Below are 25,000 nucleotides of genomic sequence, written 5' to 3'. Positions count from 1 at the left end.
CCCCAAGGAGGAATTTAGTGCAATCCTGAATAATCTTCATGCACGATGAAAAATGTTTATACAAGATATTTGGATGCTACTGTAAAGACATTTGAACATTTTTTCACCCTGAACTAGACATTGATTGGGTTTGAGTTTGTGTCCAAATGCTAAATTTTTATATTCATTTCACTGCTTGGAGGTTTGTTTTTTTTTCACATTATGTATTTTCCTTAAGTATTATAATACATTAAAGTGTGTGTGTGCGTGTGTTAATATATAAATATATATACAGTATCTCACAAAAGTGAGTACACCCCTCACATTTTTGTAAATATTTGATTAGATCTTTTAATGTGACAACACTGAAGAAATGACACTTTGCTACAATGTAGTGAGTGTACAGCTTGTATAACAGTGTAAATTTGCTGTCCCCTCAAAATAACTCAACACACAGCCATTAATGTCTAAACCGCTGGAAACAAATGTGAGTACACCCCTAAGTGAAAATGTCCAAATTGGGCCCAAAGTGTCAATATTTTGTGTGGCCACCATTATTTTCCAGCACTGCCTTAACCCTCTTGGGCATGGAGTTCACCAGAGCTTCACAGGTTGCCACTGGAGTCCTCTTCCACTCCTCCATGATGACATCACGGAGCTGGTGGAGGTTAGAGACCTTGTGCTCCTCCACCTTCCGTTTGAGGATGCCCCACAGATGCTCAATAGGGTTTAGGTCTAGAGACATGCTTGGCCAGTCCATCACCTTCACCCTCAGCTTCTTTAACAAGGCAGTGGTCGTCTTGGAGGTGTGTTTGGGGTTGTTATCATGCTGGAATACTGCCCTGCGGCCCAGACTCCGAAAGGAGGGGATCATACTCTGCTTCAGTATGTCACAGTACATGTTGGTATTCATGGTTCCCTCAGTGAACTGTAGCTCCCCAGTGCTGGCAGCACTCATGCAGCCCCAGACCATGACACTCCCACCACCATGCTTGACTGTAGGCGAGACACACTTGTCTTTGTACTCCTCACCTGGTTGCCGCCACACACACACTTGACACCATCTGAACAAATTAGGTTATTTTGGACTCATCAGACCACAGGACATGGTTCCAGTAATCCACGTTCTTAGTCTGCTTGTCTTCAGCAAACTGTTTGCGGGCTTTCTTGTGCATCATCTTTAGAAGAGGCTTCCTTCTGGGACGACAGCCATGCAGACCAATTTGATGCAGTGTGCGGCGTATGGTCTGAGCACTGACAGGCTGATACCCCACCCCTTCAACCTCTGCAGCAATGCTGGCAGCACTCATACGTCTATTTCCCAAACACAACCTCTGGATATGATGCTGAGCACGTGCACTCAACTTCTTTGGTCGACCATGAGTGGAACCTGTCCTGTTAAACCGCTGTATGGTCTTGGCCACCGTGCTGCAGCTCAGTGTCAGGGTCTTGGCAATCTTCTTATAGCCTAGGCCATCTTTATGTAGAGCAACAATTCTTTTTTTCAGAGCCCCAGAGAGTTCTTTGCCATGAGGTGCCATGTTGAACTTCCAGTGACCAGTATGAGGGAGTGTGAGAGCGATGACACCAAATTTAACACACCTGCTTCCCATTCACACCTGAGACCTTGTAACCCTAACAAGTCACATGACACCGGGGAGGAAAAATGGCTAATTGGGCCCAATTTGGACATTTTCACTTAGGGGTGTACTCACTTTTGTTGCCAGCGGTTTAGACAATAATGGCTGTGTGTTGAGTTATTTTGAGGGGACATAAAATTTATTTTATAACATAATTCAGTTAACATTTTATAAAGATTCATATTTGTGCTTACACTCACCATAAATACTCTGCAGCACTGAACTTTTCTTTGCTGCAGCTTTAGCGGACGGTGACTGTGCTCTAGAAATGGCCCTCTGGCGGGTGTTATCGATGTGGAGTGGTCGCTCCCATAAAAACTGAATCAGAAGTGCAGTGACTTCTGCAGTCTCGGGCCTTTTAATGTTTCCACACAACAGTTCTTTCAGGCGCCTACGAACACAGAACCTGGACAACAAGGTTTGGAAAAATCAGTGTCTTTATAAATCTACAACCTGTTAAAACTGAATTTCTGCTCTTAGGCACATTCTGAAAGAAGAAATTTACAAACACCATCAGAATGTACGTTTTCTAATGTTCTCTGGGGGAAAAATAACTATACTGTAGGGTTTATTTCAGACACAATATGGCCAAATATTCTGTTTATTTTTGTTCCTTCAACGAAAATAGTTCCCAAAGAAACCACAGTTGGACAGAGTGTTGCGTGTTGCCATGCCAACGCACAGACTGACTGACAGCTCGTAGTAACAAACTTTCCATCCAGTTCTAGCAAATGTAACAATCTATTGCTAGAATTAGAATTTCATGTAGCGAACACACAGAGGCGGAGTGATACGAACAGTGAAACATCCCGGTGCTGTTTACACTAAATATCAGCACTCTTGGAACGCCACTTGTCCCAATCAAATTCGTGGACCGTAACTAACTGTTGTATAATCTGGATTTAAAGCACTTGAACTGGCATTCCTGACATTCCGTGGAGTTTAGGGGCAATGTAAGAAAGACATCTTCCACTGGTGACTGATCCTCGGAACGAACAACGAGCCTGCCTCAGCTGATCAGTAAGATACAGCAGAGCGAAACCGTTTAAAGCAGGGGTGTCCAACCTTATCCGGAAAGGGCCGGTGTGGGTGCAGGATTTCAGTCCAACCAAGCAGGAGCCACACCTAATCAGCTGATCTTGGCTTTCAATAGACTCGGGTGTGGCTTCTGCTTGATTGGAATGAAAACCTGCACCCACACCGACTCTTTCCGGATAAGACTGGACACCCCAGGTTTAGAGCTTTAAATGACACGAGCAGGACTCTGTATTCAGTCAAGTTAATAGTTTCAAACACTATCCAGAGTTTGCATGACAGACTTCCGCTTTTTCATAATCAGTCCATACTGGATTGCGTCTGGTTTTTTGTGATTGTTGTGGTCCAAACTGCTTGATTTTGCTGCGGCTTTCTTAAAAATTTGCGATGTTTTTTGTGCTTTTTTTTTTGTTTTTTTGTGCAGAAAATTACATGAATTGGCGAAATTGCAACTGCACGAGATTGTTTCGTTTTGTCTTTCGTGGTGATGTTTGACAGTAATTGAGACCTTTTAGTTCGATTCATGTGCACCGAACATGAATCGAGAAGAGGGCTTTGGCCGAATGCACGGTGAAATCTGTGATGAAAATCTGCGGTCGTTTAGAAAAACTACAAGCTCCTCAGAATATTGCGTTCATTTCTTGTGTAAAAAAAAAAAAACCCCAAACAACACCACAAAATCCTAGAGGGACTGGATAATGAGTGTGGGATGCCCAGGGGTAATATTAAATGTATTTTTTTATTATTATTATTCATGGAATTGGTGATATGGTCAAATATGGAGAGATTGGAAAGTAAAGACTGAGACACGAGACATTTTTAATTAATGCAGCAGCATTATGCACTTTCAATACATTTTGGGTTTTCTTCCCCGAGCCATCAAGATCAGATCTACAAACACCATTTTAATACCAGGCATTGTTAGTTTTACATTCATGTCTATACCACGTTCAATCGCAATATGGGCCTTAACTGGAAACGAGCGCGTTGTCGTCTGCATTGATTCCGATTCTGTGGTGCAATAAGTCCCCCAGACAATGCTACTGTCTGCAAATTAAATCTAATGTTGATGTGGCAACTTTGTGTCTGAGCTGTTCAAATCAAAAGCAGCTCTAGTACTCAATTAGGAAACACTGAGTTTACAGCCTTACAAATTCATACATTAACAGTTAAAGCATGCAGAGTTCCACATGTATCAAGTATAACGCATAGGTACAGCACCCCGAGGTCATGCACCTGATCGATAGTGAACGTCTTATCGGTTGATAGGTTAAGTGACAGGCAGGCTGTAGTCTTTTTGGCCCGTGAACAATGAAAATGTCTGAATGAAATTTCAGCTGTTTATGGTGCAATAGTCAAAACGACTTAATAGCATGGTACACAGTTTACCGCAACATCCCTAGTGTTCATCAAAGAAACCCAGCTTTTTTTTCTTTTTTTTTTTTTTTAAGAGTACATGTGTGTTTTTGTGTTATTAAGGGAGTCTCTGTAACCCATTATTTTGATAAAGCCATTAGCAAAGTACAGCTTAGCTCAGCAGCATGAACTTTTAGCCGCTCTTAACCAAACTATACTCCACACACACACTCTCTCACACACTCACACACGCCAAGCCAAAAACTCCCCCAGTGAAGTGTTAGTGTGCAGGTTGGCAGGGTGCCAGACCACAGTTAGAGCGGCCACATGTGGGTGACACATGGGCACTAACATTATACCCAGCGTCTCCATGCAGTGTTATTTTTCTGCGTTAGATCTTCCAACTGTCACTGTTTAACTTTCATTAAAGTTTATAGAGAGATTGTATAGAAGCAAATATGGAAATAAAATGTTAGTACCTCCTCCACGCTGTCTGTAGCACTCTCGCTGCTTGATTCCTTCTGTGGAGACTCTTTCTTCTGTGCTCCTTCTCTTTTTCCATTCGTTTTACTTTTTCGATCTCTTTGCACCAACCTCTCTCTCTTTCTCTGCTTGAAAATCTTTCTGCTTCTTTTTCAGAACTCGAGCACTTCTCCTCCTCTTTCTCAGCCCTACGCACCTTCTCTCTCTTGGACCTGGACGGCTTCTCCTTTTCTCCCTCGGCCCGTGGCTCCCTCGTTCTGCTCTTCTCCTGTCCTGCTTGGATTGGAACTGAGACAAAGCTGCTGGATTGACTGACAGCTGCAGGAGGGGACACCACAGCTGGATGGCTTGTCTTGGACTCTGGTTTAGAGCTGGTTTCTGTATTGGATAACGTCAGAAAATAAATCAGACAACAAGAACAATCACAATGTCTTTTGGGGAATTCTAAACCATAGCTTTAACGTGATCAGTAGTGATTGATGTAACACTTCAAACACATCTTGGTACACATGAATAAGGCATCTCACACACACTCACTCAATAGGGAATTGACCAGCTGTAGATTGTTAAATATAATAAATGATTTCAAAAATGAAATAACAATCAAAGTTGATATGTTTATGTTGTTATAGCCTAAAAAAACCTAACATGTGACATGGTATTATGAAAGAAGTCCAACCCGGAGCGCGACCTGAAGTCCTGGGTCTCGAATGAACAGGGTGTGTGTGTCTGGCACTGCCTGGCCTGCTCGAACCTGCTGGAGAATGGCGCTCTGGCCTGGATAAACACTCCTCAGGTGCACTGCTCATGCACAAATCTGTCTTTGTGCCTGATCTGTTGAGGCTCTGAGGAGTCATAGGCAGGTTTAAAGCAGACAGCTGAGAGGTGTCTGGAGTTTCAGCCATGTGCTCTAAAAGAAAGCAATGTTCAAATTTTAATACGGTTACATATACAGAAGCAAAGCTGAATATATTTGGAGAATAATATGTCCCATTAACTTACCTGGCTCTTTTGGCTTTATCTCAGTCCTGTCGTGTGATTGGCTACGATGCACCTTTGATGATTTTCGATGTTTGTGACTTTTCGGCTTGGTGTCTTTAATCTCGCCGATGAGTTCAGTAGCAGCCGACGGCAGCCTCTCGCTACCAACTTGGACCAATGAGATCTGATGATGCTGTGGTCCAGCCAATGAGAGCTGCTGTTCGGCCTCACGCCTGCGCTCCTCTTCCCTCTTCCTATGAATACATGGGAACATCAGTTCGACCTGCACAAATTAATTCATACTAATAGAACCATTTAAAGAAAAGAACAAACCTTTTAGTCTTAATAATGAGATAGAGTCCGCTCCAAAAGTATTGGAATGGCAAATTCTTTAGTTTTTGCTACGCACTGGATACATTTTGGTTTGAGATCAAAAGATGAATATGGGATGATAGATCAGAAATTCAGCTTTCATTTCCTGACACTACCTCCACCATGCTTGACTAATGAGCGTGTATGTTTCAGATCGTGAGCAGATCCTTACTTTCTCCACACTTTGGCCTTTCCGTCACTTTGGAAGAGGTTAATCTTGCTTCCAGAACTTGTGTGGCTCATCTCTGCATTTCTTTTTGAATTTGAATCTGGCTTTCTGATTCTTACTGCTGATAAGCAGTTTGCATCTTGTGGAATGGCCTCTATAATTCTGCACTTCTTCGAATGATTGTGATGCCTTCACCCCTGCCCTGTGGATTGTTGTTGGTGATGTCACTGAGTGTTGTTTTTAGGTCTTTCTTCACAGCTCTCACAGTGTTTCTGTCATCAAAAGCTGTTGCTGCTCGGCTGACCCATTCGGTGTCTGGTTGTTAGTACCTCAGTGTTTTTTTTTTCAGGAAATTCCAAATTGCTGTATTGGCTATGCCCAATGCTTGTGCAATGGCTCTAATTGATTTTCCTTCTTATCTCAGTTTCAAAATGGCTTGCTTTTCTCCCATAGACAGCTCTCTGGTCGTCATGTTGGTTTATCCTTTTTAACAACAAATGCAATGCTCAGATACGAAACCCAGGGCTCAAACCAAGAGTAGACATTCAGAGCTATGAATTCTTTAAACAGTCAATCTAACAGGGCACACCTGGGCAGTAATAAACACCTATCAGTCACGTGTGCCTCAGATTAATATCTGATCACTTGAAAAAAGGGATGGGTTCAAACGAAAGGTGCCATGTTCTAAGTCTTTTAGCACATCTAGGTGGAAATATCAGGAAATGAAAGCTGAAAATCTGATCTATCGCCTCATGATCATCTTTCGATCTCAAAACCCAAATGTCGTCAATGTACAGCGAGAATAAATAGAATTGGCCTTGCTGTTCCAATACTTTCACAGAGGATTGTAGTATACTGATACCACAGTATCTCAAAAAGAATGAGTTTCTTATATTTATGGCTTACATATAACAGCATATAACATATAACATGGCTTATAACATATTTATGGCTTACATATAACAGCGCTGTTGAATTCTCAATTCTGATTGGTCAGAAGGTGTTGACTAATTTTCTATAACAGCAACTCTGATAATAGTTTCAGCTGTAAATCAAATTATATTAATCCCCTTGCATACATTAATACATTACCGTTTATATAGTAACAAAATCATTCAAAGGGACTTGTGTGGTGGATGGTCCATATAATCTAATGCTAATAATAAACAAATGCTAAAAAACATGTTAATAAAGAAAGACGTAAGCGGTGAACGTTGATTATGGGGACACTTTCTGTAAGGAGACGTTTAACAGCTATGGAAGTTTTCCGCCAAGGGAAAGTCCTTAAGATAGAAGACATGGCAGCTTTTTCGGTAACATGAATAGCTGTGGGTTTTGCCTGATTAACCGCAAAACGGGGAAAAAAAAGACCAGCTGGTGACAGAACGACTGTTTACAGATGCTATAACGTGATAACACGAGCTAAGCTTAAATGTAACTGCAAAATGGTTAAAAATGATGACGCGTTGTTCATTAATAAAGTAAAAAAAATTGCTGGAAAATTGCTGCAGCTGAAGAGGAATTAAACACTTCAGGACATCCTATAATGGCATGTCTCACGTATCAGTCGCCCAGATCTCAACCGAAAATGTCAGATTGAATTTTTTTGTGGTTTACATTTCGAAGAAAAAAAATGGTTTAATATGAGGGAAATGTTTTGTATATTTTTTTTTTATTTAAGGCAATTTTACCTGCACTTGTACCTTAAAACCTAAAAGACATTATTGATTTGAAAACATATTTATTTTGACAGCATACAGTAAGTCAAAATAGATAAAAGGTAAGAGAAGGCAGAAAAGGAGAAAGAAAAAATGCTTTTGATTATGGATAGAGCAAATTCCTTGAAAGAGACTCTCGAGACAGTGTGCTTGGGTGTGTGTGTGTATGTTTAGACCGAATATTTGCATGTGTGTGTATTCATTCATCCTGTAGGCTGACAGATTCTAAATGTCATGTAAAGCACCTGAACACTGCCCAATTAATACAAGAGCAAATCTCCCTTTCTCTCTCTCTCTCTCTCCTAGCAGTAAGAAGCTGATGGTGTTGTTTAATCACACTGCAAATCAGACAGCCAGATAAATGAGCCCTAGCAAATATCCACATGTTAATCTGCCTGACGCAGTATTCATGTACAAAACCATCCATTATGTTAATCGGTCTACAATCCTGTCAGACAGTAATCCGGTTATTCGTTGCGCTCCCTCCCAAATTGAAATGTAGCTGAAACAACTGTCACATCCTCTTAACCTTTATATTCTATTTGCTTCGAAAATGACTCGTTTGAAATTTTTGACCGAAGCTCAACAATACCAAGATGAATTTTTCAATATCACACTGCAGGGGATTGGCGTAATTCCTGCAATGAACACGAATAACAATTTTTTTTTAATCGTATTACGCGTAAAATTATGTTGAGATCGTTTCGGCTTTGTAGCAAGGTGAGTGAAGTTAGAAAAAAATGACCACTCTTTCTGTCAGTTTTAGTCCATCTCCCATGACCACCATCTCTAAATTCTTATCATTTATTTATTTAATTATTGTCCTGTGTATTTATTGTCCTGCGCTCGTCTCACACGGACATTTGCACTCGATGTAGTCTTGTGTACTGTTATGTGCTGCACCATGGTCCTGAAGAAACGACATTTTGTTCCAATGTATACAAGCCATGTAGAGGAATGACGATAAAAGCCCACTCGACTTATTTACAGGATTTACAAATATCTCGAGGTGTCAATTATTAGCAATATTGTTTATTAGTTTAATTACAACTCTAGCACCATAAAATCAAGTGATGGCTTGGTTCATGAGGGCCAAAGCTGGGCCAGATATGTGTGTGTGTGTGTGTGTGTGTGTGTGTGTGTGTGTGTATGTGTGTGTGGGTCATTTATCTATATCTTGATGGGGACCACCAAAAGTCCCCACAAGAATAGGAATACCCAACAGTTTTGACCTTGTGGAGACATTTATCTGGTTCTCATGAGGATAACTGCTGCTTTTATATTAAAGAAAACCCTGAACTTTACTGATCTTAAGGTTAAAGTTAGATTTAGGTGTAGGGATTGCATTCATTGGACGGTCCCCAGAAAAATAGTAAGACAAATGTGTGTGTGTGTGTGTGTGTGTATGTGTGTCTCACTTGGCTGCATCTTTACGGAGCTGCTCGTGCCTCATTAAGAGGTTCTTGCGCTCCTTGAAAGCTCGCCGCACTTTGTAGCCTTTGTACAAAGCCTGAATAGACGAAGCAGCGATGTCCTGGATGGCAGCGATGGACAGAGCACCGTGCTCCAAAAGGAACTGCGTCACCTCCTGATGCTCTCCCAGCAAGGCGTAATCCAGAGGAGTGTACCTGCACACACACACACACACACACACACACACACACACACAGTTACACTACATAGATTGTAAGAACAATGTCCATGTATACAAACTGTATATGTGTGTTTTTGTGATTACGTTCAGGGTGTGTTACAGTATAACCGGATCCAGTGTAAGAGCTTACTAATATCAAACAAAGCATTCGTCTTTACTCACTGCTCACTTTGATTTGAACACCTGTACACCTTTTCATTTATGTAGTTATCCAGTCATTCAATCATGTGGCGGAAGCGCAATGCATAAAAGATGCACATGCAGGTCAAGAGCTTCAGTTAATGTTCACATCCAACATCAGAATGGGGGAAGTAGTCTGATCTCTGTGACTTTAACCGTGGCATGGTTGTTGGTTTGAGGGCTGGTTTGAGTATCTCACAAACTGATGATCTTACACACAACAGTCTCTAGAGTTTACCCAGAATGGTGCGGAAGACAAAAAACATCACGTGTGCGGAGTGTCTGCAGGCCGAAACGCCTTGTTGATGAGAGAGATCAGAGGAGAATGGCCAGACTGGTCTGAGCTGACAGGAAGTCTATAGTAACTCAAATAAGCACTCTTTACAACCGTTAAACCTTGAAGTGGCGGCTACAACAGAAGACCACATCTATTTGCTAACTAAAACATCCCGTGTAGTATTCCAGCATTTTTCAACTTCTTCATGTACTACCAAAGTACACTGCATTGCTAACTCATGAATTCGACTATTCACTAATATAGATTACATAATATATTAACCACAGCACTGCTCAATTCTTGAACATTTATCAAATATTGATTCATTTTCTACTTCAGCACAGCTCTGAGAGTAGTGCCAGCTGTAATTCAAACTGGTTATATTAATGCACTCATTCAAATACGCCATCATTTCTATAGTAACAGTTCTTCCACAGGGATTTGTATGGATGTCGTACACGTTGTACCGAACATGTTATCATTGACGGTGAAGCTTTCTGTAAGGAGATTGTTTATGAGGTTTCTCTGTAACGTGACGAGCTCTTTCTTTTTTCTTTTCTTTTCGTCTTATTAACTTGAAAAGAGAAAGAAAATTAGAGACTGGTGAGGGAATACCTGCTAATAGTAGCTATAATCAGTAATAACAGGGAACTAACTTGTTTTGCTGATGTTTCATAACTATAAGACAGGTGGTTTTTTTTGTTTGCTTTTTTAAACGTGTCATTCGTCAATTCGTCTAAATTGTTATCGATGGTAAATTGACGTGACACAAGAGGAATAATCACTTCGGGGCATGTTGTCATTAGAAAAGAATACATTTCTGAGATTATTCATACCACCTCTTTTGGGTTTTCTTACTTAACAGTCAACGACAGAATTATTGGTACCCTTCAAGATTCACAGCATCATGAAGTACCAAGGTGTCGGTGATTTTGCTGTTAGATGTATTGTATGTTCACAGTAATATGCATAATATGACTAAAGTATGCGTGCATGTGTGAGCACTGTGCTGTGGATTACCTCTCCTCTGTATGCTCCATGTGGTTAGGAAAAGCTCCACATCCCAAAAGAAGTTTCACGGCATCCAAATAACCATTATTACATGACCAGTGGAGCGCCGTCCTCCCCTTTGCACACGTGCACACACACACACACGCGCGGTTTATTAATAATCTACATAATCTTTCGTGTCAAAATGTCTGTTACAAAAACTGTTTAGTCTAACACAAAGGTTTACACAGTTGATGTTTAATAATTAAGAATCTTTTATTTAAAACCGTGAGAAATCATACCATGGTCTCACCGCGGTATTAAACGGTGTCTTTTAATTATTAACACCGCATACTGACTCTGTATGTTAGGCATCAGAGTCCACACAATGTTCAGTAAATAAGAACAACGTTTTCCACGACTTTATAAATAGTGGGTCGTGTCTTTTTATACCATGGTGCTGTTGAATTCTCGAATCTGTTTGGCCAGAAGGTTGCAAGGTAAATAACAGGTTATACTAACACACTTGTTTTAATACCTTATCATTTCTTATGTTAACAACGTATACAGAGACTTCTCTGGCAGGCACGGCGCATAATCAAAGCCTAAAAATAAACGGATCCAGAAACAAACCTGTTGTTAAACACGTTGGAAAGCGTATAATAGTTCCTGTAAGGAGACGTTTAGTTCAAATCTATGGAAGGAGTCTCCGCTGTCTCCGCATTTTGCAAGTTTTCCGCCATGGAAATATGTTCAGGACAGAGGACTTTGTGTTTTCCGGTTTCACGAGACGGAGTGTTTTGTTTTAATTGAATTAATGTCAAGAAATTGGGGGGGGGGGATAAGAGAGGCTTGTGTTGGAACAACTGTTCATAGCTGTTATGACGTAAGTGATAAGAACTAAATCGTCTTGTAGACAATCCAGAACGTTAAATGTAACAATAAACGCTTAAAAGCAATGATGTGTATGAGTAATAAATCAATAATTGTAATCATTGCCAAATTGCTGGAGTATTGGAGGAATAAAACACATCGGGAGATGTGAAGCAACAGCGGAGCATCATACCACCCAGCTGTTGATTATTTTCATTCCACAGTGTTTTATTTCTTGCGTGTTCCCTACCTCTTTATCCTGGATGTTGGGGTCAGCATCATGTTGGATAAGCAGGGCCATGCAGTTTATATAACCTGCATACGCAGCACACTGCAGCGGTGTCCTGCCTGCATGATCCTGCAGGTTCGGTCCGAGCCTGTTCTCCATCAGCACCTCGCACACCTCTGCATTTCCGCCCAGCGCTGCCCAGTGCAGCGCCGAATGGCCGTCCGTGTCTACCAAGTCCACACGTGCCCCACCTCAAGCGCACATACACACACATTATTCTTTTTAGATCGACAAATACATTTGTTTCCTTGTTCCCAGCATCCTCCCACGACAGATACGCATTTCATGCGGCATATTTTAAAATCCAGTCCTATACTAGCTAGTTTTGTTCTTCATTGCATAAAATGAAAGAGCAAAAATACGTGGACGGAGGACGGAGCACTGTAGCATAACTGACAGGAGAGTAAAATTTTGTAAGATCTCCTTATTAGGATACATTGTGATACCGGGGATTTCAGTACATCCCTACAAACAATGCAGACAAGCACCTTTGATAAGGGTGAGAATGACATCGCGGTGGCCCATCTCACAGGCGCGGAACAAAGGAGTGTGTTTCATCACATCTAGGGGATCCACCATGGCTCCTTTTTCCAGCAACAACCGCACAGTGGATACATGGCCTGAGAGTGCAGCTGCATGCAGAGCTAAAATCCCCCCCCAATACACACACATGTAAATACGAAGCAAAACAATTGCCAACTCATTTCATATCTCGTAACTTATCAAACCAACTTATAAAGCGTTTATCAGATGATTAACGTGTACTGTTTATTCTGCCTATCTTAAAATGTTTAAGAGCTGTTAAAAAAGTTTGACTTATGATACTAATCTCAACAAATCTTAAACTGGTGCATCAAGACTGCCAAAAGGAGTCTACATGCTACAGTGTAATCAAACAACATCAAAATTGGTCTTGGATAGACTGAAAGTAAAAGTCTTTTTTTTTTTTTAATAATCTTTTTTTTTTTTATCATTGTAAGTGTGTGTTTTTTTATTTTCCTGATTACTTTATTTGTATACTGTAGATTATAATTTCATTTATTTTGTTATTTATATATCCCAAATTTCTCCATCTGGGGATTAATGAAGCATTATTATCTATCTTATCTTATTTCATTTCTGTTCTGATATGTATTAATTAATCATTTTTTATCTGTCTTATGTAAAGCACTTTGAGATTTTAGAACTATAAAAAAAAAAGTACGTAGATATACTGTACCACACTATATACATTTCTTTAGTAGTACATGTGCATTTTTAAATAAAAATGATTTTTATTGTATTCATTTTAAGTTCTTATCGATCTGTCTGTCTGTCTGTCTGCAGTCCTCCCTGAAACTACTGGAACGGCAAGACAAATTCATTTGTTTGTGCTGTACACCAAAGACATTTGGGTTTGAGATGGCTTGCAAAAAAATTTCTCTGATCTTCATGTTGGTTTATCCTTTTTAACAACAAATGCAGTCTTCACAGGTGAAACTGAAGGCTAAAACCAAGAGTTCAGAGCTATTAATTGTTAATCAATCTAAAAGGGCACAGCTGGGCAACAAGAAACACCGGTCAGTCACATGTTCCAATATTTTTCCTCGCCTACAGACTGGGTAGTCTGATACAAAATGTGCTGTTCTATATCATTTAACACATTTACATATAAATACCAGGAAATAAAAGCTGAAATTGTAAACTCTCTTCTCACACTTTTCAAACCCAAATGTCTTCAGTCTACAGCGAAAAGAAACAAATTGGTTTCTGAGAGGACTGTATCGATCTATTTATTCATTCATTTACTTACTTAGTTCATTTAGTTAGTTAATTTATTTGTTTCTCTTTGAAGTTTACATGCCAACGTTCAATTTGCTTGACTGAGACTCACCTGTTCCTCCGTACTTGTCAGCCATGTTGATGTCCAGATCTCGCTTAAGCTCCAGCATGACGTTGATGACATCATTGCTGCCTTTCCCAGCGGCCCACATGAAGGCAGTCCTGCCCTCCAGATCGGGCTCGTCACGTACCGAGGGGTGCTTCAGAAACACCGCCACCGTGTCCTGATGCAACGATATAAAAGATGTCAAACTACAAACTTGTCTTAAACATGCGCGCACACACACACAGAGATAGAGATGTGTGTCTTACCGCATTGTTGCTCTGAGCTCCGTAGTGCAGCGGCGTGGCTCCCTGACTGTCTGACGGAATCATACCTGACTTGTTTCTCTCCAGCAGCAGATGAACGATCCGTGCATGGCCTGAGAACAAAACCGATACAGGACAGTCCAACTTTACACTCCCGTTCAGCACAGTGGTACTACAAATTCACCATATGATAACCAAATCACGTAGAAGAACCGTTAAATATACTGTATAACGTCTGACACAAAAAAAAACAGAATGAGAATAAATAACATGGTAAATAAATATTTGTTCATTCGATATAAATTAAAAGATGTTTAAAAACATTTTTTTTTTTTGTGACAGAAATGTCTAGACTGCTACAGCATACTATTAACAGTATGCTCATTTCAGAATAGTCATAATTATATATCGTCAGACCCCCACTGATGCAGGTGTATGTAATTAGCATTAAATGTTTGCATACACGCTTAGGAGAGAGAAAAAAAAAAGGTTCCTTAAATGGCTATGGGTTGAAGCATCTTGAAAGCTTTCCTGAAAGGGAAATAGTAGTATACTAGTAGTATTCTAGACAGAACTGTTAATGGTTCCCCAAAAGGGCCAACCAAGGAACCCTTTTTCTTTGGTTTGTCTTAGAAGATAAACTCTATTCACTATATCGAATAGTAGTATGTACTAATTAGAGACACTTTTATATACCTAGTGCACAATGCACTGCGTTTGTGTAGTGTCTAAGGGTGCTTACACAACAATTAGTTGAAGCAAGACTTTATGTTCAGTTCCTATTTGATTTGCTTTGGTTTCACACTACAAAGGAGAAAACTATGGCTGAGGTGCTTATTGGGCTAAAAACATACTTCTTGTTATTGTAATCGTTTCATTCACTGCTTCCAAAGACAGCAAGGGAAAAAAAGTACACATCGAAACAACAAAAATCACCTGCACATGGAGAACATGGAGCCAGAGCTATATAAACAATTCAAGAATTATAGAAATAACTCGTTGAAAACATTTTGTGCATCGCATCCAGTATTTATGTTTTATCACTAGCCCAAATATCCAGAACACAGTGAAATTCCTGCTACACAAAATACACAGTACAGTATATTTTGCTTCACTTCCTGCACTCGGCTAGATTTAGGGGTCAAATCTCTTTCTCACCACCTCATTCAGAGGCTCTAGAAACGGTTGTTTTGGTTCATATGAGTGCAATCACTTTGTCCTTACTTGCACAAATGAACCAATTTGTGCACTAGGGAAAACGCACCAGGGTTCGATTCAAGCCGACTAAATGCTGCATATGTGAAAGTGCCCTACAGTTACAGTAGAGTTCATTTATATAGCGCTTTTCTAGACACTCAAAGCTTTACATAGTATTTGGGGTGGGGGGGATCTCCTCAAACACCACCAGTGTGTAGCACCCACCAGGATGATGCAACGACAGCCATAGTGTGCCAGAACCACACCACACACCAGCTATTGGTGGAGAAGAGAGAGTGACGTAGCCAATTCAGAGACAGGGATTATTAGATAGAGAAGGGCCAATGGGAGAATTTCGCCAGGACACCGGGGTTATACCCCTACTAGTGTTTACGATAAGTGTCCTGGGATTTTTAATGACCACAGAGAGTCAGGATCTCTGTTTAAGGTCTCATCCGAAAGACGGTGCTGTATTTACAGTATTGTCCCTGCCATTATACTGACACATTAGGACCCACACGGACCACAAGGTGAGCGCCCCCTGCTGGCCTCACTAATACCACTTCCAGCAGCAACTTTAGTTTTCCCCAGTAGATCTCCCATTCAGATACTGGTCAGGCTCAACCCTGCTTAACTTCAGTTGGAACCCAGTCGAGAACTACAGGGCGATATGGCTCCGGCAAACGATACAGCCTTGCATGTACAGAAACTGCTCAAAGTCAGTTGGAAACTGATGACAAAAAAAAACATTTCCCACAGTGTCTATGCGAGAGAATGATAACAAAACCATGTAGTGTATGAAACATAAGGAACGGCGAGTTAGTGAGTAAGGTGCCTCATTGGACGCCGGAATTCAAGAAGCAGCGTACCGAGCAATGCGGCCCAGTGAAGCGGTGTTCGAAACAGGTTGTCGTAGGCTGTAACACTGCAGCCTTCGTATGAAGTCAAAACTTCAACCACCGCTTCGTTCCCATCAGCCACTGCAAAATGAAGTGGCGTCCGGCCTTCATAATCCTGCCAGTTCAAAAGAGACTCGGTGGGAGCAGCGTCCTACAACACACACAAACACAAACACAGAGTGAGCTGAGAAGGAGTTAAACAGTTCTGAGGTATTCGGGCATTTATCCTGACCCAGCGTGGGTGGAAAAAAAAAAGCAGGGAATGTTAATAACTTTACTAACTTTAGTAATTAGGGAGTCATATCATGGAATTCACTTCCTTATAAATAATGTGACCTCAAGTTCAGGGCTAGTTTGTACATGCATTAAGACTCTTTGTGTGCCTATACGTGTGTGTTTGTGTGTGTGTGTGTGTGTGTGTGTGGGTTCTCACCAGAATGCAGCGAACAGTGTGTGTGGCGTTAGGGTGCTTGTTGTGAGCTGCCCAGTGCAGGGGAATCTTGCCCTCGCTGTCAGGTATTCCAATGTTCGAGTCGTGTTTGATCAGCAGCTTCACGTGTTCAGGGTGGTTGTAGAATGCACTCCAGTGCAGCGCTGTCTGCTGTGTACACACACACACACACACACAGATTCAGCTTCAAAGGTTCCCATTGTGTTGTCTCAGAAAAGTGCTTTAAGCAAACTGAGGTTTCCAGTAATTCAGCACCACAGTAAATTCTACTCTAATTACATCAGCAAATTTATAGAGCATCTCTTTCCTATTAGAATTTACACCACAGCGCTGTTGGATTCTCCATTCCGATTGGCAAGAAGGTGTTGATTACTGTTCTATGACAGCAGCTCTGGCAGTAGTGCCGACTCTAATTAAAATCACAAGTTTATATTATATATAACAGTATATATTCTAGTATATATAATGAGATGCGCTCGTTCTAACGCATTATTGTTTATACAGTAATGACGTTCACAGGGATTGTGAGGAGGGAGACACGACATTATCTAAACCTAACGATAAATGCAGTAGAAAAAAAAAAAAACGTGCTTGTTAGTCAAGTTAGTTCGTTAAGCTAGTTAATATTTATAGAAGGATTCTCCAGTATCGGCGCTTTGTTTCAGACGTGGGAGAGTGTTCAGGACAGACAAGTTTGAGCTTTCTAGTTTCTCTGTCTCATGTCATGGCAAACCGGCAACTCAATTTCCCAGAATGCACCACGGACTACAAACACGGCCGACGACAACCCCCAATGGAACATGCAGACACGCCGCCTTCTCCTGAGGACTAATCACATACACCTGTTCCCAATTACAAAACACTACATAAGAGACTGTTCAGTCACAAGGTCTCGGCGAAGTAATACGCTCAGTTGCCTTGCGGCTCTGTCTACACCAGGATGTCCAATCTTATCTGGAAAGGGCCGGTGTGGGTGCGGGTTTTCGTTCTAGCCGAGCAGAAGCCACACATGAATCTCTTGAAAGCCAAGATCAAGTGATTAAACAGGTTGCATCAGGTTGCATCTGCCTTATCCTGTGGACTTTATTGGTAAAACATTATTGTTTTATTAAACTCTGCCATACCGGCACTTGCTTCCGTCTGCACCTCCGTTACGTGACACTCGGTAGCATGGAATCTATGTGTGTTCATAGCTGCTATGACATAAGGGATAACAGGAACTAACTAATTTAGTTACACAACATTAAACATAACCAGAACAATAAATAGATTAAAAATTATGACTTTTAATGGGGGCCACGGTGGCTTAGTGATTAACACGTTTGCCTCGCCCCAGTGGGGTTTGGAGTTCGAATCCCGCCTCCACCCTGCATGCGTGGAGTTTGCACATTCTCCCCGTGCTTTGGAGGTTTCCTCCGGGTACTCCAGTTTCCTCCCCAGTCCAAAAACATGCGTTGTAAGCTGACTGGCATCTCTAAATTGTCTATAGAGTGACTGTGCCCTGCAATGGGCTGGCACCCTGTCCTGGGTGTCCCCAGCTTTGTGCCCAGAGTCCCCTGAGATAGCCTCCAGGCTCCCTGTGAAAATGATTGGATGGATGGACATGTTCTTTATCAGCTATGGGGTGATAATGGTAACTCCACTTCAGACGGCGGAGAATCAGTGATTACGTCCCCACAACAGCATGTGCTGTCATTTTTTTTTTATTCCTTTACATATTACATGACCAAAAAGCAGGAAAAGACTTGTATTCCACAATGCTCACTTGTGAAAAATGTAAAGACTCTCCAACAAGCAGCTTGCACGAGCAGCCAATGTTGGCCAGAATGATTTAATAATAAACCCTCACAACCTCGTACTACTTTCTGCAATCGGCTGGGACGGCAGCTTCATCACGAGAATTGCGCTTTATCGAATTATAACAAAAACCAACAGATCCAGATGGACTAGAGCTGATGAACGACAAAACTTCTCTATGCGGACAAAAGGGAACACTCATGAAACCGCAACACACACACACACATACACACATCCATACGCATACTTTGAGTGACTCGTGATTTAAAAGCCTTAATAACAGCCTTTTGTCTGCGGAATGAGATGGTAAATGATGTTGGTAGGAGCGGCCTCTGCGTGTGCGCGTCGGAAAGTAAACTGGGGTGAATGTTTACAGTAATTGGAGCCAAAGTGAATAAAAAAACTGCATGTGGTCTGTTAAACTGGAGCGCTTGATGCCAGTGGTTCTCAGGAAAACGCTCAGCAAAGCTACCATTATGTCTGGGAAGGTACGGAGACGTCTATAACTGCTTCTATTTTGCTATTATGTACTATTATACTACTACCTACTATATACTATTGTGACCTCAGCCATTTCCACTGGTTCTTTTGCTTCTACGTTGTTACTAATTGCAATGATTAGTAATCCTACTTCTAGGAATTCTACATCTATTATTAATAATTCTGTAATAGTAATAAGAATTGTATAAAGACACATTGGATAAGTGTCAGATGTCCTGCAGAGCCAAAGTCCTTCCTTATTTACCTGACATACCTGATTCAAGTCACTGGATGTCTACCAAATATGATTCATGGGCTGAATTCGGTATGCTGAAAGCAGGAATAAATAAACCTCTGATTCTGAGATGTGTGTTGGCCCTGAAAACCCTTCGCACTGTGAACTACTGACTACACACAATTCTGAAAACTTTACTTCTTGAGCTGGAATATGTTTCTCTCAACCGCAAGGAACGTTCTATGTGTAAATTGACAGTTTGTTGAACCCTAGCTACGTTGCAGGAAGAACAACTGTATTTACCGCTACGTTTATTTATTAAACTGGCTCCTTACCCAACATCATCATGGCAGAGAGACACCAGATGGGCAGTAAAACCCCATTTTTGACCAAAAACCTGATTATTATTTTTTTTTAATCTGCCAGATTTCAGCCACAGCAACATCCAATGGGTTTTCCCAGACTGCTACACCAGACCTACCAAATATCTAATGTTGTCTTTGGATATTACAGCTTATTAGTTTGACTAAGACTTTCCACAGTAACATTTCCATGCAACAATTGTTCAACTCTTTTACCCTCAGCAAGAGATCCAGATTCTATACATGTGCAAACTGGACACATTCCCAACCCTACTGGTAAAGGACTTTATAGGAAATAATTGTGGAAGAGCAATGATTTATAATCAGCGTCACCCAGAAGAGGAGTCTGTTTCGAGTCTGCTTCCACATGTCGCTTCAGGGAGTTTTTCTTCACGCTGGCTTGATCATTAAGGATCTAAAACAATCTAAATCCAAATCTACGTCCGGATTTCTATAAAGCTGCAGATTTTATTGAAAAAACCCTTTACAAATATGCAACAAAGGATAAGAACATTTGCATAGCGGATCCTGCTTGGATATGCTTGTACCTTCTATGTTAGCACGTTTGCCTCGCAGCTCCGGGGTTGGGGGTTGGAATCCCGTCTCCGCACTGCGTACGCAGAGCTCGCATGTTCTCCCTGTGCTTCAGTGTACTCCAGTTTCCTCCCCCAGTTCAAAGGCATGCTTTGCAGGCTGATTGGCATTTCCAAATTGTTTGTAGTGTGTGAATGTGTGTGTTTGCGACTGCTGGCACCCCGTCCAGCCTTGTGCCTCGAGTTCCCTGGGATAGGCTCCAGGCTCCCCCGTGACCCCGTGATGGATAAGCGGTATAGAAAATGGATGAATGGATGGATGGATGGATAACACTTGTCTGTCTTCACACACACACATTTTTAGACTTTATTTTTTGTATACACAGCCATCTCTGCGAATGACTCAAGGAATTCATCATTGGAAACACACATAGTACAGCGTGACCTCCCACAAGGTTAAGATGGCAACCTTAAGCCTAGCAGGCGCCTGGCAAGCTCGCATTCAGGCAGTGGCTTTGAGAAAATATATTTTATTAGACTATTTCAATGGGCTTTCATATCCTCCAAAATCAGAGAGTACAGAGAGCTCCCGCTGTTTTACAACATACACACCCATTTAGGCAGACACACACACACACACACATACAAGCTGACCTCATTTTCACCTCAGTCTCCTACACAAAGCATTTCTCGGGAAGTGTAAAGATGCTGGCAGAATGCTGTGTTTGTATTACCTTGTTCCTGTCCTGAGTATCCACCTCTCCAGGTGCCATGTGCTTGAGCAGGAGAGAGAGAGGTTTGTGGCTGGAGTGACGTGTTGCTAAGTGCAACGGTGTCATTTCCTCAAGATCCTTCAACAGCCAATTAGCATGCCGCGACAGGAGCAACTTCATGAAACGAACATTGCCCTACAAAGAGACAGAAACACACAAACATATTCAACTTACATGAGCAACACACTCGTTATGAAATAAAGAAGGCTAATGCAAATGATACGATATGTGGCGTTCCTCAAGGGTCAGTTTTAGGTACCGTTCTCGTTTATGTTCTACAAACATGAAAATGATGTTTATGATGTATTATGTTCCAAATTTGACAGTTTTTCTGTGTTTGATTATTCTTTAAATTCTTCCAATTTCTTATTTTACAGTTTTCTAATCACATTTGTACCACAGCACTCGATTATGGTCAGAGCAGATCTGACAGCAACAGTTTCTATAGTGGCAGCAAATTCACAGCGATTTGTATGATGAACACTCCAGATAATCTAACCCCGCCTCCGCACTGTGTGCGCAGAGGTACCATGCTCTCCCCGTGCTTTGGGGGTTTCCTCCAGGTACTCCCGTTTCCTCCCCCAGTCCAAAGACATGCGGTGTAGGTTGATTGGCATTGAAAAATTGTCCGTAGTGTGTAAATGTACATGCGATTGTGCCCTGTGATGGGTTGGCACCCTGTTCAGGATGTCCCCCGCCTTGTGCCCTGGGTTCCCTGGGATAATGATAATGATAATGAGTGATAATGATAATGAGTCTTTATTGGTCACATATACATTAGAGCAGAGTGAAATTCTTTTCTTTGCATACCCCAGCATGCCAGGAAGCCGGGGTCAGAGCGCAGGGTCAGAGCGCATCCTGGAGCGGAGAGGGTTAAGGGCCTTGCTCAAGGGCCCAACGGTGGCAACTTGGCAGTGCTGGGGCTTGAATCAGTAACCCAGAGCCTTAACCGCCAAGCCACCACTGCCCCTTGGTTAGGCTCCATGCTCCCCCATGATCCTTTGTAGGATAAGCCGTATAAAAAAAAGGATGCATAGATATGTTGATATAGTGATGCTTTCTGTATTTAACATTTAAGGACGCCGTCTCCAGTGTCACAGCTTTGTAACAGTCAGAGGTGAAGCTGATCCTTTAAGGGAGGACGGAGGGAGGGAGGAGAAGGGTTCCCAATGTGTCAACAGGAACTACCTTGTTTCACAGATGTTCCACAACATTAATTATCGTTGTAAACAGATAAAAAGTATGACACGTTCATTAATAAATAAAAACACTGCTACCAGTGGAAAAGTGCTGTCGTGAAAAATAATCAGCGTTGGAGTTCCATAACATTAAATGGATAACATAAAAAGTATGACACCTTCGATTAATACAGTGTATACAAAAACGCAATTATTGCCCCATCGGTGATTAGTTTCCTATAACATCACACCCTGTTGTGTTGTATTCCTTACTTATTCCTTACTATGTCATTTTTCTCTGCTTGAGGTTTTGAAAATGTTCAGACTGCCAAAATTCCTAAAGACTGATAGGCGAATGCGCGTCGTGACGAACGCGAATGTGCGTCTTGGCCCAAATCTGCGGAAAATCTGCGTTCATTTTTTTTAAAAATTGCATAATATTGCAGAAACTCCTCCGAATACTGCAGAGTTTGCTTGATTTTGCATTCATTTCTGCGATCGCAAAATCCTAGAAGGATTGTCTAGCCTGAACCAGGCGAGTGTGTAAATGTTCCTCATGGCTGTGTATGTGTACGAGTGTGTGAGTGTGTGTGTGTGTGTGTGTGTGTGTGTGTGTATCGTCTCTGACATGCTTACCACCATTTAAACGATTCAGTGGTGAACCTGGTATGCGTGTGTGTTATGTATGTGTGTGTCTGGCTTCTTGGTCTCTATCCTCAGCCCAATTAGTGTGTTAATCCCTAAGCTACAGCTCTTATTGATCTAGGTGTCAGAGCGGGCCCCATCAACTACTCTTCTCCCTCTGCTTCGTGTCTTCTCCCTCTGCGCTGCTCCCATTACAGACGCCATGTTGGGGGTTTTTTTTCTCTTATATTATCTTATACACTGATTTTACACTGCACACATTTTATAGGATTTTATAAATGTATCATTTGGCTTGGAACGTTTAACATGAGTTAACTGTGATGTCAAAACTGGACGTCCAAACCCACCGAAATGAGATCGGAGACAAAACTGGGAACATTTCATTCACTAGGGGGCAGTAGGGTCCCTACTTAGGGCCTCTGTAAAGTCTTTTAACATCCTGCAGTGTCAAGTTTCTGCTAAAGAAAAATCAAAGGTAGCACAGTGATGAAGTCAGAGAGAGTCAGAAAGTGAGGGTAAGAGAGAGAGAGAGTGTGTGTGTGTGTGTGTATAGAGAGAGTGAGTGTCACCTTTTGTGCAGCGAGATGCAGTGCGGTCCTCTTGCTGCGATCATATTTGTTGACGGAAGCTCCGGCCTTCAGTAACGTCTCTGCACAATCCAAGCGGTCAGCCAGTACGCAGTACATCAGAGGAGTCCTGCCAAACTGATCCTCACTGTCTCTCAAACATGGCTCTGCTGCACACACACACACACACACACACATTGATCTTACTATCCTTGTGAGGACCTTCCACTGGCACAATTATTAACCTCATTAACCAGACAAAGGAGAACATTTGGCTTTATTATTATTATTATTATTATTATTATTATTAAGTTTCTGTAAGTGAGTGTGTTTGTGAGTATCTGTGATGAGTTGCTGTAATAATAAATAGCATGTGTGTGTGTGTGTGTGTGTGTGTGTGTGTACCTGTGATCAGTCTCTGTAAGGAGCTCCTGTCTCCATTCACGGCTGCTGCATGCACCTGCGAGCTTAAGGGGGCGGGGCCAGAAGACTTCAAAAGCTGCTCTGTAGCCTGGAACACACACACACGCGCGTGCACACACACACGCACACACACAGCTGAGTCGGCTTAGTATTCCCAAACAGGAAGATCATGGTAATCCAGGAAGTAGCACGCAGGGGGCGGACTCATTTTTTATTTATTCTTATTAATATTGCAAGAATGAGAATCTAAAAATCAATTAAACTTCCCTTACCTTCCTACAGTACACACACGCCTAATAACCCACTTAACTGGACGCATTACTGATGCTTTGATTTACTAACATCCCAAATGAACATGAATGAAGGTTGTCACAGTTTAACATAGAGTGTGTGTGTAATCGGTGGGAGTGCTGTGGGTGATTTACAAGCAGTAGCTGTGTTAATGGAATCACTTGCAAAGAAGCTGATAACAGAAGAGCTTCTGTGCGACGTGGTCTCAATAGCCATGGCGCGATCTCATTACGCGTCAAGGTATAACGGCCATTAAAGAATTAAAGGCGGTGGGCCGTGTCAATAGAGATTCTGCGTTCGAAATACGATTTGAATGCAAAACAACGGAGTATAGACATGAGTGTGTGTTTGGAAATCTTGTTCAATGCCATTGATAATTTAAAAAAAAAAACAAGAAATTTGATGTGCGTTCTTTTACTTAGTAAATAGTTGTATTGTGTCTTCAGTGATGGGGGAAATGGCTTGTATTCTATCTACTCTATGCAGCCAATACAGGATTTCATGGAGTTTTTGTGATTGTTGAAGCCAAAAACGCTCGATTTTACTGCGGCTTTTCTCGAACGTCGCTTTTTTGTGCTTTTTATTTTTTATTTTCCAGAAAACTACTTGAATTGGAAAAATTGCAATTGCATAAATTGTCTTTCACAGTGATGTTTGTTGGTAAATGAGACCTTTTCGCCGTCCTCACGTTTGACGCACGTGAACCGAAGAAGGCTTTGCCTGGAGTGTGTTGTGATGACGTCACACGACACGTCTGGGTCCAAAACTGCAGAAATTCCTGATACCGTCCGAAAATAAAATCCCCTGTCCCCGGAGTTTACATATTTTACAGCTTTACCTTCTGACACTGGAGACTCCTTCCCAAAAATACAAAATAAACGTCTCCTCAGAGAAAAGCTCACCATATCAATGTTTTGAAATGGACGCTCTGTTTATGTGGCGCGTCCACCGTACGAGTCTCTGTGTAAGTTGTTAGCATAGAAACATAGCGTATGACATCGAGCGCATTAATATAAACCAGCTGCCAGAGCTGCTGTTATGGTT

The 25,000-nt window shown here is 41.6% G+C and overlaps 1 protein-coding gene across 5 annotated transcripts in view; it reads right to left on the bottom strand.

Moving 5' to 3' along the window:
* Positions 1-25,000, bottom strand: part of invs (inversin) — a 48,051-nt gene that overhangs the window by 6,697 nt on the left and 16,354 nt on the right. Inside the window, exons 3-17 of one of the 5 annotated variants that reach the window (XM_053611944.1) lie at positions 23,648-23,753; positions 23,246-23,412; positions 20,815-20,988; positions 16,656-16,823; positions 16,193-16,373; positions 14,130-14,239; positions 13,870-14,041; positions 12,485-12,640; positions 11,958-12,187; positions 10,865-10,971; positions 9,152-9,361; positions 5,496-5,728; positions 5,173-5,403; positions 4,490-4,871; positions 1,820-2,025 (exon numbers count right to left, since the gene is read on the bottom strand). In XM_053611944.1, coding sequence (XP_053467919.1) covers positions 1,820-2,025; positions 4,490-4,871; positions 5,173-5,403; positions 5,496-5,728; positions 9,152-9,361; positions 10,865-10,971; positions 11,958-12,187; positions 12,485-12,640; positions 13,870-14,041; positions 14,130-14,239; positions 16,193-16,373; positions 16,656-16,823; positions 20,815-20,988; positions 23,246-23,412; positions 23,648-23,753 — 2,833 coding nt within the window. The remainder of the gene's footprint in view (positions 1-1,819; positions 2,026-4,489; positions 4,872-5,172; positions 5,404-5,495; positions 5,729-9,151; positions 9,362-10,864; positions 10,972-11,957; positions 12,188-12,484; positions 12,641-13,869; positions 14,042-14,129; positions 14,240-16,192; positions 16,374-16,655; positions 16,824-20,814; positions 20,989-23,245; positions 23,413-23,647; positions 23,754-25,000) is intronic. The other 4 variants (XM_053611947.1, XM_053611948.1, XM_053611946.1 and 1 more) reach the window with 4 other exon arrangements.

The sequence above is a fragment of the Ictalurus furcatus genome, chromosome 23 (assembly GCF_023375685.1).
Source record: "Ictalurus furcatus strain D&B chromosome 23, Billie_1.0, whole genome shotgun sequence".
Taxonomy (NCBI): domain Eukaryota; kingdom Metazoa; phylum Chordata; class Actinopteri; order Siluriformes; family Ictaluridae; genus Ictalurus; species Ictalurus furcatus.
Note: the sequence above shows the minus strand (reverse complement) of the source record. Positions and strands in the feature narration are given on the sequence as shown.